This window comes from Scyliorhinus canicula, chromosome 3 (assembly GCF_902713615.1).
Source record: "Scyliorhinus canicula chromosome 3, sScyCan1.1, whole genome shotgun sequence".
NCBI classification, from domain to species: domain Eukaryota; kingdom Metazoa; phylum Chordata; class Chondrichthyes; order Carcharhiniformes; family Scyliorhinidae; genus Scyliorhinus; species Scyliorhinus canicula.
In genome coordinates this window covers 998,662-1,011,455 of record NC_052148.1, presented here as the reverse complement: position 1 = coordinate 1,011,455, position 12,794 = coordinate 998,662, and the positions used below count along the sequence as shown (strand labels likewise).

General features: G+C 50.8%; 1 protein-coding gene across 1 annotated transcript in view; it reads right to left on the bottom strand.

The window, feature by feature from the left end:
• fbxo41 (F-box protein 41) overlaps positions 1 to 12,794 on the bottom strand; it is a 258,780-nt gene that overhangs the window by 70,583 nt on the left and 175,403 nt on the right. Inside the window, exons 5-6 of the mRNA XM_038792922.1 lie at positions 9,131 to 9,524; positions 2,566 to 2,690 (exon numbers count right to left, since the gene is read on the bottom strand). Of these exons, the coding sequence (XP_038648850.1) occupies positions 2,566 to 2,690; positions 9,131 to 9,524 (519 nt within the window). The remainder of the gene's footprint in view (positions 1 to 2,565; positions 2,691 to 9,130; positions 9,525 to 12,794) is intronic.

The following is a 12,794-nucleotide window of genomic DNA, read 5'->3' as shown; positions in this document are numbered from 1 at the left end:
GGGAGTGACGGGTCAGGCATGCACGCTGGGATGGGGGCATTGACGCTGGGAGTGCAGGCATGCACGCTGGGAGTGAGGGCGTACAGGCATGCATGCTGGGAGTGAGGGCGTACAGGCTGCACGCTGGGAGTGCAGGCATGCATGCTGGGAGTGAGGGCGTACAGGCATGCATGCTGGGAGTGAGGGCGTACAGGGCACACGCTGGGAGTGAGGGCGTACAGGCATACACGCTGGGAGTGAGGGCGTACAGGCATGCACGCTGGGAGTGAGGGCGTACTGGCATGCACGCTGGGAGTGAGGGCGTACTGGCATGCACGCTGGGAGTGAGGGCGTACAGGCATGCACGCTGGGAGTGCGGGCGTACAGGCATGCACGCTGGGAGTGCAGGCATGCACGCTGGGAGTGAGGGCGTACTGGCATGCACGCTGGGAGTGCGGACATACAGGCATGCACACTGGGCTGTGAGGAGCGTACATGGCATGCACGCTGGGAGTGAGTTGAGGGTACAGGCATGCCTGGCTGGGGAGTGAGGGCAGTACAGGCATTGCCCCGCTGGGAGTGAGGGTCGTTTACAGGCGCATGCACGCTGGGAGTGAGGGCGTACAGGCATTGCACGCTGGGAGTGCGGGCGTACAGGCCTGCACGCTGGGAGTGAGGGCGTACAGGCATGCACGATGGGAGTGCGGGGCGTACAGGCATGCACGCTGGAGTGAGGGCGTACAGGCATTGCACGCTGGGAGTGAGGGCTGTACAGGCATGCACGCTGGGAGTGAGGGCGTACAGGCATGCACGCTGGGAGTGAGGGCGTACAGGCATGCACGCTGGGAGTGCAGGCATGCACGCTGGGGAGTGAGGGCGTACAGGCATGCACGCTGGGAGTGAGGGCGTACAGGCATGCACGCTGGGAGTGAGGGCGTACAGGCATGCACGCTGGGAGTGAGGCGTACAGGCATGCACGCTGGGAGTGAGGGAGTACAGGCATGCACGCTGGGAGTGCGGGCGTACAGGCATGCACGCTGGGCGTGCAGGCATGCACGCTGGGAGTGAGGGCGTACAGGCCTGCACGCTGGGAGTGAGGGCGTACAGGCATGCACGCTGGGAGTGAGGGCTGTACAGGCATGCACGCTGGGAGTGAGGGCGTACAGGCATGCACGCTGGGAGTGAGGGAGTACAGGCATGCACGCTGGGAGTGAGGGCGTACAGGCATGCACGCTGGGAGTGAGGGCGTACAGGCATGCACGCTGGGAGTGAGGGCATACAGGCATGCACGCTGGGAGTGAGGGCGTACAGGCATGCACGCTGGGAGTGAGGGCGTACAGGCATGCACGCTGGGAGTGGGGCGTACAGGCATGCACGCTGGGAGTGTGGTGTACAGGCATGCACGCTGGGAGTGAGGGCGTACAGGCATGCACGCTGGGAGTGTGGTGTACAGGCATGCACGCTGGGAGTGTGGTGTACAGGCATGCACGCTGGGAGTGAGGGCGTACAGGCATGCACGCTGGGAGTGAGGGCGTACAGGCATGCACGCTGGGAGTGAGGGCGTTCAGGCATGCATGCTGGGAGTGAGGGAGTGCAGGCATGCATGCTGGGAGTGTGGTGTACAGGCATGCATGCTGGGAGTGAGGGCGTACAGGCATGCACGCTGGGAGTGAGGGCGTACAGGCATGCATGCTGGGAGTGAGGGCGTACAGGCATGCACGCTGGGAGTGTGGTGTACAGGCATGCACGCTGGGAGTGTGGTGTACAGGCATGCACGCTGGGAGTGAGGGCGTACAGGCATGCACGCTGGGAGTGCAGGCGTACAGGCATGCACGCTGGGAGTGCAGGCTGTACAGGCATGCACACATACATGCGTGCCGATCAAACTTCCAACTTTTTTTTTTAACCGCTCGAAGCCCTTCACTGGGCTGTGCTGAATAACAAATGCAGCCTCAGCACAGCGTGGACCCCGCTCCCGGATTTCAGGTCTCGCAGAGACAGGAGACATTTCTTTGGTCGGTTAAAGTTGTATATTATTAGTGTTTAGCATTTAATCACAATACTAATCTTTATTGTCACAAGTCAGCTTACATTAACACTGCAATGAGGTTACTGTGAAAAGCCCCTAGTTGCCACACTCCGGCGCCTGTTCGGGTACACGGAGGGAGAATTCAGAATGTCTAAATTACCTAACAGCACGTCTTTCAGGACATGTGGGAGGAAACCGGAGCTCCGGAGGAAACCCACGCAGACACTGGGAGAACGTGCAGACTCCGCACAGACAGTGACCCAGCAGGGAATCGAACCTGGGACTCTGGTGCTGTGAAGCAACAGTGCTAACCACTGTTTATACATATGTTAAAATGCAAACAAGATGAAAGGAAGATACATTATTATTTGTTTTAAATTTGGTTTGTGATGGGGCTGTTAATTGCATTAAAGCAACTATAATGGATAGAATGCGATGAGCACTCGCTAACGAGTATGATTGTCCACCTCAGATACTCAGTGTTACTGGTCACGGGCTCTGTGGGTCCTTGCGTAGCCAGTGAGCGTGATCCTAGAGTCGCATCTTCAATCACTCACTTTTCAGGAGTTTCCAAAAGGTGGGAACAGTCCTTGGACACAAAGTCGCGGTGTATTCCTTTCTCAGGCTCCTTTTGCGGGCCTCTCTTAACTTCAATCACGAGGTTCCTCCAAGTAGGCCTCTTCTGAGGAAAGGTCTCTCAGGCATTGATGTCAATGTTCCATTTCTTCAGGTAAGCCTACAAGGTGTCTTTGAAGAGCTTCCTTTGCCCTCCTCTTGTTCAGGATCCTTCCTTGAGCTGGGTGAAGAATGTTTGCTTTGGCAGTCGGAACTCTTGACATCCTAAGCATAGGGGGCCCAGCGGAGCTGGTTTCCGATGATCATGGTCTCAATACTGGTGGGTTTTTTTTCAATTTATTTCTGGGATGTGGGCGTCGCTGGTTAGACCAGCATTTATTGCCCATTGCCGTTGAGAAAGTGGTGGCGAGTTGCTTTCTTTAACTGCTGCAGTCCTTGAGGTGTAGGTATACCCATTGTGCTGTTAGGAAGGGACTTCCAGGATGTTGCCCCAGCGACAGTGAAGGAACGGCCGATATATTTCAAAGTCAGGATAGTGAGTGACTCGGACGGGACCCTCCAGGTGGTGGGGTTCCCAGGTATCTGCTGCTCTTGTCCTTCTAGATGGTAGAGGTCCTGGATTTGGAAGGAGCTGCCGAAGGAACCTTGGTGAGTTACTGCAGTGCATCTTGTAGATGGTACACACGGCTGTCACTATTCGTCGGTGGTGGAGGGTTTGAATGTTTGTGGAAGGGGAGCAATCAAGCGGGGCTGCTTTGCCCTGGATGGTGTTGAGCGTCTTGAGTGTTGTTGGAGCTGCACTCATCCAGGCAAGTGGAGAGTATTCCATCCCACTCCTGACTTGTGCCTTGTAGATGGTGGACAGGCTTTGGGGGGTCAGGAGGTGAGTTACTCGTCGTAGGATTCCTAGAGCCTTCTTCAGGGACATGTTAACAAGCCTGTCCTCCCAGCTGATACAGAGCTAAAGTACATTTGGATTTTGCAATGTATTTTAATCTGAGTTATTTATGAGTCTCCTTGTTCCTGGAAGCTTCTGTGATTATTACATTCTGTAGTCCCTCTTTCCTTTCCTATGTATGCATTGTTTGTACAGCATGCAAGGAACAATACTTTTCACTGTATACTAATACATGTGACAATAATACATCAAATCAAGATTACTTCAAATGCTTCAAAAGTTTATTACTTAGTTGATATATTCAAGCCTTCACTAAGCTAATGTGAACTATCTGACAGGTATTGAAGCAAATCAATTACCCACCCACCGAGCATACAAAGTACAAACAAAGTACAATACCGCACAGGAACAGGCCCTTCGGTCCTCCAAGCCTGTACCGGACATGATACCAACCTTTGCCAAAACCCACAGCACTTCCTTGTGCCGTATCCCTCTATCCCCGTCCTATCCATGTGTTTGTCAAGATGCCTTTTGAACGCCGTTAATGTATCTGCTTCCACAGCCTCTCCTGGCAACGCGTTCCAGGGACTCACCACCCTCTGTGTTACAAACCTGCCTCACACATCTCCTCTAATCCTTGCCCCATGGACCTTAAACCTATGCCCCCTGGTGACTGACCCCTCCACCCTGGGAAAGAGTGCCTGCCCATCCACTCCATGGCCCCTCATAATCTTGTAGACCTCTATCAGGTCAGCCCTCAACCTCCGTCTTTCTAATGAAAACAGTCCGAGTCTATTCAGCCTCTCCGCATAGCTAACACCCTCCAGACCCGGCAACATCCTGGTAAACCCCCTCTGCACCCTCTCCAAAGCCTCCACATCCTTCTGGTAGTGTGCCGACTAGAGTTGTGCGCAATTCTGCGTGGCAAAATTTGTCTCCAACTCCATCTATTCATCGACAAGTTTGCTGACGATACGACCATAGTGGGTCGGATCTCGAATAACGACGAGTCAGAATACAGGAGGGAGATAGAGAACCTAGTGGAGTGGTGCAGTGACAACAATCTCTCCCAATGCCAGCAAAAATAAAGAGCTGGTCATCGACTTCAGGAAGCAAAGTACTGTACACACCCCTGTCAGCATCAACGGAGCCGAGGTAGAGATGGTGAGCAGTTTCAAATTCCTAGGGGTACACATCTCCAAAAATCTGTCCTGGTCCACCCACATTGACGCTATCACCAAGAAAGCACAACAGCACCGATACTTCCTCAGGAAACTAAGGAAATTCGGCATGTCCACATTAACTCTTACCAACTTTTACAGATACACCATAGAAAGCATCCTATCTGGCTGCAACACAGCCTGGTATGGAAACTGCTCAGCCGAAGAACGCAAGAAACTTCAGAGAGTCGTGAATACAGCCCAGTCCATCACACAACCCCCCTCCCATCCATTGACTCCATCTACACCTCCCGCTGCCTGGGGAAAGCGGGCAGCATAATCAAAGACCCCTCCCACCCTGGCTTACTCACTTTTCCCTCATCGGGCAGGAGATACAGAAGTCTGAGAACACGCACAAACAGACTCCGAAACAGCTTCTTCCCCACTGTCACCAGACTCCTAAACAACCCTCTTATGGACTGACCTCATTAACACTACACCCTGGATGCTTCACCCGATGCCGGTGTCTATGTAGTTACATTATGTACCTTGTGTTGCCCTATTATGTAATTTATTTTATTTTCATGTACTTCATGATCTGTTGAGCTGCTCGCAGAAAAATACTTTTCACTGTCCCTCGGTACACGTGACAATAAACAGAATCCAATCCAATCTTCCAAGTATGGCCTTACCAAGGTTCTGTACAACTGTCGCATATCTGGACAGCACGGTAGCACAAGTAAATAGCACTGTGGCTTCACAGCACCAGGGTCCCAGGTTCGATTCCCCGCTGGGTCACTGTCTGTGCGGAGTCTGCACGTTCTCCCCGCGTCTGCGTGGGTTTCCTCCGGGTGCTCCAGTTTCCTCCCACAGTCCAAAGATGTGCAGGTTAGGTGGATTGGCCATGACAAATTGCCCTGAGTATCCAAAAAAGGTTAGGAGAGGTTCTTGGGTTACAGGGATGGGGTGGAAGTGAGGGCTTAGGTGGGTCGGTGTAAACGCGATGGGCCGAATTGCCTCCTTCTGCACTGTATGTTCTATGACCTGCCAGTTTTTATACTCGTGCCCCGTCCAATGAAGGCCAGCATTCCGTATGCTTTCTTGACTACCTTGTCCACTTGTGTTGCCACTTTCAAAGATCTGTGGTCCTGCACGCCCAAATATCTCTGACTTTCTGTATTCCTCAGAGTTTTGCCATTTACGGTATATTTCCCCTCTATGTTAGACTTACCAAAATGCATTATCTCACATTTGTCTGGATTAAACTCCATTTGCCATTTCTCTGCCCAAGTCTCCAACCTATCTATGTCCTGCTGTACCCTCTGGCAATCCTCAACACTATCTGCCACTCCACCAACCTTGGTGTCATCCGTGAACTTACTAATCAGACCAGTTACATTTTCCTCCAAATCGTTTATGTACACCACAAACAACAGAGGCCCCAGCACCGATCCCTGTGGAACAACACTAGTCACAACCTTCCATTCAGAAAAACACCCTTCTACTGCTACCCTCTCCCTTCTGTGACCGAGCCAGTTCTGTATCCATCTTACCACCTCAGCACTAATCCCGTGTGACTTCACTTTTGTACCAGTCTTCCATGAGGAATCTTGTCAAAGGCTTTACTGAAGTCCATGTAAACAACATCCACCACCCTTCCCTCATCAATCATCTTTTTAACCTCCTCAAAAAAACATGACCAAGGTAGTGAAGCATGACCTCCCCTTCACAAAACCATGCTGTCTATCGCTTATGAGTCCATTTGTTTCCAAATGGGTATAATCCTGTCCTGAGAATTCTCTCTAATAATTTACCTACTCCCGACGTGAGGCTCACCGGCCTATAGTTTCCAGGATTATCCCTGCTACCTTTCTTAAATAGCGGTACCAGATTAGCTATTCTCCAGTCCTCTGGAACTCATCTACAGCCAATGAGGATACAAAGTTGTCATAAGACTATTAGACATAGGAGCAGAATTAGGCCACTCGGCCCATCGAGTCTGCTCCGGCATTCAATCATGGCTGATATTTTTCTCTTCCCCATTCTCCCCATAACTCCTGATCCCCTTATTGATCAAAAACCTATCTATCTCTGTTTTAAAGACAGTCAGTGATTTGGCCGCCGCAGCCTTCTGCGGCAAAGAGATCTACAGATTCACCACCCTCTGGCTGAAGAAATTCCTCCTCATCTCTGTTTTAAAGGATCGTCCCTTTAGTCTGAGATGGGGTCCTCTGCTTTGTCATGTGAGAATGCCTTTAAGAAATGGGTGTTTATAAATGGGGGTGTATATAAGTATCTGTAGTGAGAGTACCTTTATGAAATGGGTGTTTATTACTGCAGTGATGTCAGAGAGTGGGTGGAGCTGGGCTGTCTGTCAGCTTTTTGCTTTCGTTTTCGGCTGTTTGCTGCAGATGTGTTTTAGTTTTGTTTTCAGTGTTAGAGCTGATGCCAGACACAGCTGTTGATCTCTCTGCCATGAAAAGACTATCTCTTGATCATTTGGTGAATTCAGAATTATAAATGTTTTCAGTAGTGAATGTAAACCTAATGTGCTTCTGTTAAAAGGTGTTTCTTTTGTCTGGATGTTGTTTGGGAAGTTATTAAGGATTACTTAGTGTTGTATTCTTTGGGGGTTGTATTTGAATTGATGGTTGCTAAGATGTTCACTGTATGTTTCAAAAAGATTAACTTGAGTTCATACAATAAACATTGTTTTGCTTTAAAAAATACTTTTCTATTTCTGCTGTACCACACCTGTGGAGTGGGCCGTGTGTTCCCCACACCACAATCTATTAAAAATTGTGGGTCAGGTGAACTCCCTGATACACATTGGAGTTCTCTAAACCCTGGCCCATAACAGCTTCTAGTTTTTCGTACAAGTGGAAACATCCTCTCCACGTCCACTCTATCCAGGCCTTGCAGTATCCTGTAAATTTCAATAAGATCCCTCCTCATCCTTCTAAACTACGAGTACAGACCCAGAGTCCTCAACATTTCCTCATACAACAAGCTCTTCATTCCAGGGATGATTCTTGTGAACCTCCTCTGGACACTTTCCAAGGCCAGCACATCCTTCCTGAGATACGGTGCCCAAAACTGCTCCAAATGGGGTCTGACCAGAGCCTTATACAGCATCAGAAGTACATCCCTGGTCTTGTATTCTAACCCTCTCGACATGAATACTAACATTGCATTTGCCTTCCTAACTGCCAACTGAACCTGCACATTAACCTCAAGTGAATCATGAACAAGGACTCCCAAGGCCCTTTGTGTTTCTGATTTCCTAAGCATGTTCCCATTTAGAAAATAGTTTATCATAGAATTTACAGTGCAAAAGGAGGCCATTCGGCCCATCGTGTCTGCACCGGCTCTTGGAAAGAGCACCCTACCCAAGGTCAACACCTCTACCTTATCCTCATAACCCAGTAACCCCACCCAACACTAAGGGCAATTTTGGACACTAAGGGCAATTTATCACGGACAATCCACCTAACCTGCACATCTTTGGACTGTGGGAGGAAACCGGAGCAGCCGGAGGAAACCCACGCACAGAAGTGACCCAAGCCGGAATCGAACCTGGGACCCTGGAGCTGTGAAGCAATTGCACTATCCACAATGCAACCGTGCTGCCCTATGTCTCCATTTCTCCTTCCAAAGTGCATAACCTCACACTTTTCCACATTTGTATTCCATCTGCCACTTCATTGCCCACTCTCCTAGCCTGTCCAAGTCCTTCTGCAGCCCCCTTGCTTCCTCAATACTACCTACCCTCTACAGATCTTTGTATCATCTGCAAACTTAGCAACTGTGCCTTCAGCTCCTTCCTCCAGTCAAGGCTGTTTGTGCGCAGGAACACATTTTAAATCTATTTCAGTCAAGTTCGATTCACACTTTAATAAACATGCATCTCAGGGCTCAGTCCTCGGGAAGCAGACAGATTGGGAAATGTTTGCATTCAGTTGGACCTCGTGTTGTAAATAGAAGCACAGACACAGTCCATTCGTCACACTGTGTCCTTTCTACTCCTCTGCAGGGGTATCTGACCTAGTCTTACTCACCTGTCTAGTACCCAGTCCTGCACATTTTGTCTTTTCAGATAATTGTTCCAATTTCCTTCCCAAACTCGTATTTCTTATTCTCTTCTCCATGAAGTTTAGGCTGCGCATATGGTGGAGAATATATGATCAGGATGATCTTTATTATTGTCACAAGTAGGCTGACATTAACACTGCAATGAAGTTACTGCCAAGATCCCCTAGTCGCCACATTCCGGCGCCTGTTCAGATACAAGGAGGGAGAATTCAGAATGTCCAATTCACCTAACAAGCACGTCTTTCGGGACCTGTGGGAGGAAACCGGAGCACCCGGAGGAAACCCACGCAGACACGGGGAGATTATGCAGACTTTGCACAGACAGTGACCCAAGCTGGGAATCGAACCTGGAGCTGTGAAGTAACAGTGCTTGCTACTGTACCGCCCATATCATGCATAGCATGTCATAAAGTAAAGTATAGCCCACTTACTCGTACTCAGCCGATAAACTCTGGTACGATTTGATCCAAATTTCTGGAGATCTGCTGAACTTTTATTTTCTGTCTCCCAGACCTCTGCCTCCGATTCAGTTGTTCTGGATCCTGCATCGGACACGTCACCTTCTTCTCCCTCTGTGCTGTTCCGATACGGTCTACGCTGCCAGTTCTCAACAGCCTGCCTGCGCAGTGCTGAGCTCCTGGACATGGGGTCCCTGGCACACCGACCCTCTGAGCTGCGACTTTGTTTATAACTGATCCGATCGGGTGTTTGTTCAATGTGCTGCATATCTCCAGGTGGCGTAAAGCTGTCACTGTCATAGCATCGCGACACATGTGACACTGGTTTTGGTCTAGTGAAAACAGAACCAACACAAAACAAAACAGTTAATGCATCTCCCGAGCTGAAAATATTTCACAAAATCACTCATTACATTAAATGCAATTTATTAACCATTATTTCCAAAACTGTAAATATTCAAAATATATAAAAAGGAGAAACAGTGAGACATTTAGCAGTTCAGGTTTACCATCACTGCGAAAGTTGTATGAAACAACGAAACCAGTTTACTAATAACCAGGGATCCATGGTGATGGCGACCCCGTGGTGATGGTGACCCCGTGGTGATGGTGACCCCGTGGTGAGGGCGACCCCGTGGTGATGGTGACCCCGTGGTGACGGCGACCCCGTGGTGACGGTGACCCCGTGGTGACGGCGACCCCGTGGTGACGGCGACCCCGTGGTGACGGCGACCCCGTGGTGATGGCGTCCCCGTGGTGAGGGCGACCCCGTGGTGATGGTGACCCCGTGGTGACGGCGTCCCCGTGGTGACGGCGACCCCGTGGTGACGGCGACCCCGTGGTGACGGCGACCCCGTGGTGACGGTGACCCCGTGGTGACGGCGACCCCGTGGTGACGGCGACCCCGTGGTGACGGCGACCCCGTGGTGACGGCGACCAGTGGTGACGGCGACCCCGTGGTGACGGCGACCCCGTGGTGACGGCGACCCCGTGGTGACGGCGACCCCGTGGTGACGGTGACCCGTGGTGATGGCGACCCGTGGTGATGGCGACCCCGTGGTGACGGTGACCCCGTGGTGATGGCGACCCCCGTGGTGACGGCGACCCCGTGGTGACGGCGACCCGTGGTGACGGCGACCCCGTGGTGACGGCGACCCCGTGGTGAAGGCGACCCCGTGGTGACGGCGACCCCGTGGTGACGGCGACCCCGTGGTGACGGTGACCCTGTGGTGAGGGCGACCCCGTGGTGACGGCGACCCCGTGGTGATGGTGACCCCGTGGTGACGGCGACCCCGTGGTGACGGTGACCCCGTGGTGACGGCGACCCCGTGGTGACGGCGACCCCGTGGTGACGGCGACCCCGTGGTGATGGCGTCCCCGTGGTGATGGCGACCCCGTGGTGACGGTGACCCCACGGTGACGGTGACCCCGTGGTGACGGCGACCCCGTGGTGACGGTGACCCCGTGGTGACGGCGACCCCGTGGTGACGGCGACCCCGTGGTGACGGCGACCCCGTGGTGACGGCGACCCCGTGGTGATGGCGACCCCGTGGTGACGGCGACCCCATGGTGACGGTGACCCCATGGTGACGGCGACCCCATGGTGACGGCGACCCCGGTTCTAATCCCGCCAAGGCCTGTGCTGTACTGTTCTATGTTCTATGTTCTAAGGCAGATGGTGGGATTTGAATTCAATAAAAATCTGGAATTGAAAGTCTAACGATGACCATGAAACCCATTGTCAATTGTCGTAAAAACCCATCTGGGTCACTAATATCCTTTCGGGAAGGAAATCTGCTGCCCTTAATCTGGATTCTTTCACGCGAGTGGTTTTGTACTGTCTGGAAGTGTGGTGGACGCAGGTTCAATTGAGGCATTTCAGGGGGTATTGGGTGATTATCTGAACAGAAACAATGTTTAGCGGTAGAGGGGAAAGGCAAGAGGAATGACACTCAGTCACGATGCTCATTTGGAGAGCCAGTGCTGATGCGATGGGCCAAATGGCCTCCTTCTGCACTGTAACAATTCTGTGATTCTGTGATATTCAAGGTTGAGTGAGCAGATTTATGTTTGACAAGAGAGTGAAGGATTCTGGGGACAGGCAATCAGATCAGCCACAAACTCACTCCACGGCAGAAAGGAAGTAGATAGAAAGCAGGGATTATAGACCAGTCAGCCCAACATCAGTAGTGGGGAAAATTCTTGAATCCATTATCAAGGACTTTATAGCGGAACATTTAGAAAGCAGTGGCAGGATCAGTCAGAGTCAGCATGGATTTATGAAGGGAAAATCATGCTTGATAAATCTGTTGGAATTCTTTGAAGAGGTAACCAGTACAGTCGACAAGGGGGAGCCAGTCGATGTGGTATATTTGGACTTTCAGAAGGCATTTGACAAAGTCCCGCCTAAGAGGTTATTGTGCAAAATTAAAGCACGTGGGATTGGGGGAAATGTATTGAGGTGGATAGAAAACTGGTTGGCAGAGAGGAAACAAAGAGTAGGGATTAATGGGTCCTTTTCAAATTGGCAGGCAGTAACCAGTGGGGTACGACAGGGATCGGTGCTGGGACCCCGGCTATTCACAATATATATTAATGATTTGGATGAGGGAACAAAATGTAACATTGCAAAGTTTGCAGATGATACCAAATTAGGTGGGAGGGTGAATTGTGATGAGGATGCAGGGATCCTACAGCAAGATCTGGACAGGTTGGGCGAGTGGGCAAACCAATGGCAGATGCAGTATAATTTGGATAAGTGTGAGGTTATTCACATTGAATGATCTCTTTCCAGAATTATTCACCATACAGCCTTGCTCTCTCCCCATGGTCCTGTATTAAACCACAACTGATATCGCACCCTCATTTCCTCCCTAAATCCCTGTATCAATCCAAAATTAATTGAAGTCTTTCCCCACAATCCTGTTTGAATTCCAAACTATCTCAACTGTCCCACTCTCACTTCATAGTCTTCGATTGAGCCAAAACGAATCCCAGTGACTCATACACCCGAGAGCCAGGTATCAATTTGAACACTCATCCCAATCTCTCCCAATCTTCCTGCATCAATCCAAAACAAATCCCACTAACTCCGAAATTCAGAGCAGTGTGAGAAGAGATGATGTTCTGATTTGTTTTATAAGAAAGTGAATTTTGGGCGCATTTAAACAAGCTTGTCAGAGGGGGTGGGAACATGAAGGGTACTCCAAATTGGATGGAAGTACAGAAACAGAGAAAATAAGAGCAGGAGGCCATTTGGCCCTTCGAGCCTGCTCCGCCATTCATTATGATCATAGCTGACACCTAATCTGGCTTTCCCCCATATCCTTTAGTCCCCTTCATCCCAAGTGGTATATCTGACTGCTTCTTGAAAACATGCAATGTGGTAATGAACTGCACAGCAACACATCCCTGCTCCTGAACTCAAATCCTCTCGCAATGAAGCCCGTATGCCATTTACCTTCTTTACCGCCTGCTGCACCTGCATGCTGACCTTCCCAGGAATAGTAGTAAACCTGAGGACTGGAGGCTTTTTGAATACAGCACAGGAAGGCCGAGAACATGGTAAAGGAATGATGTGGCGATGCCGGGTGTTGGACTGG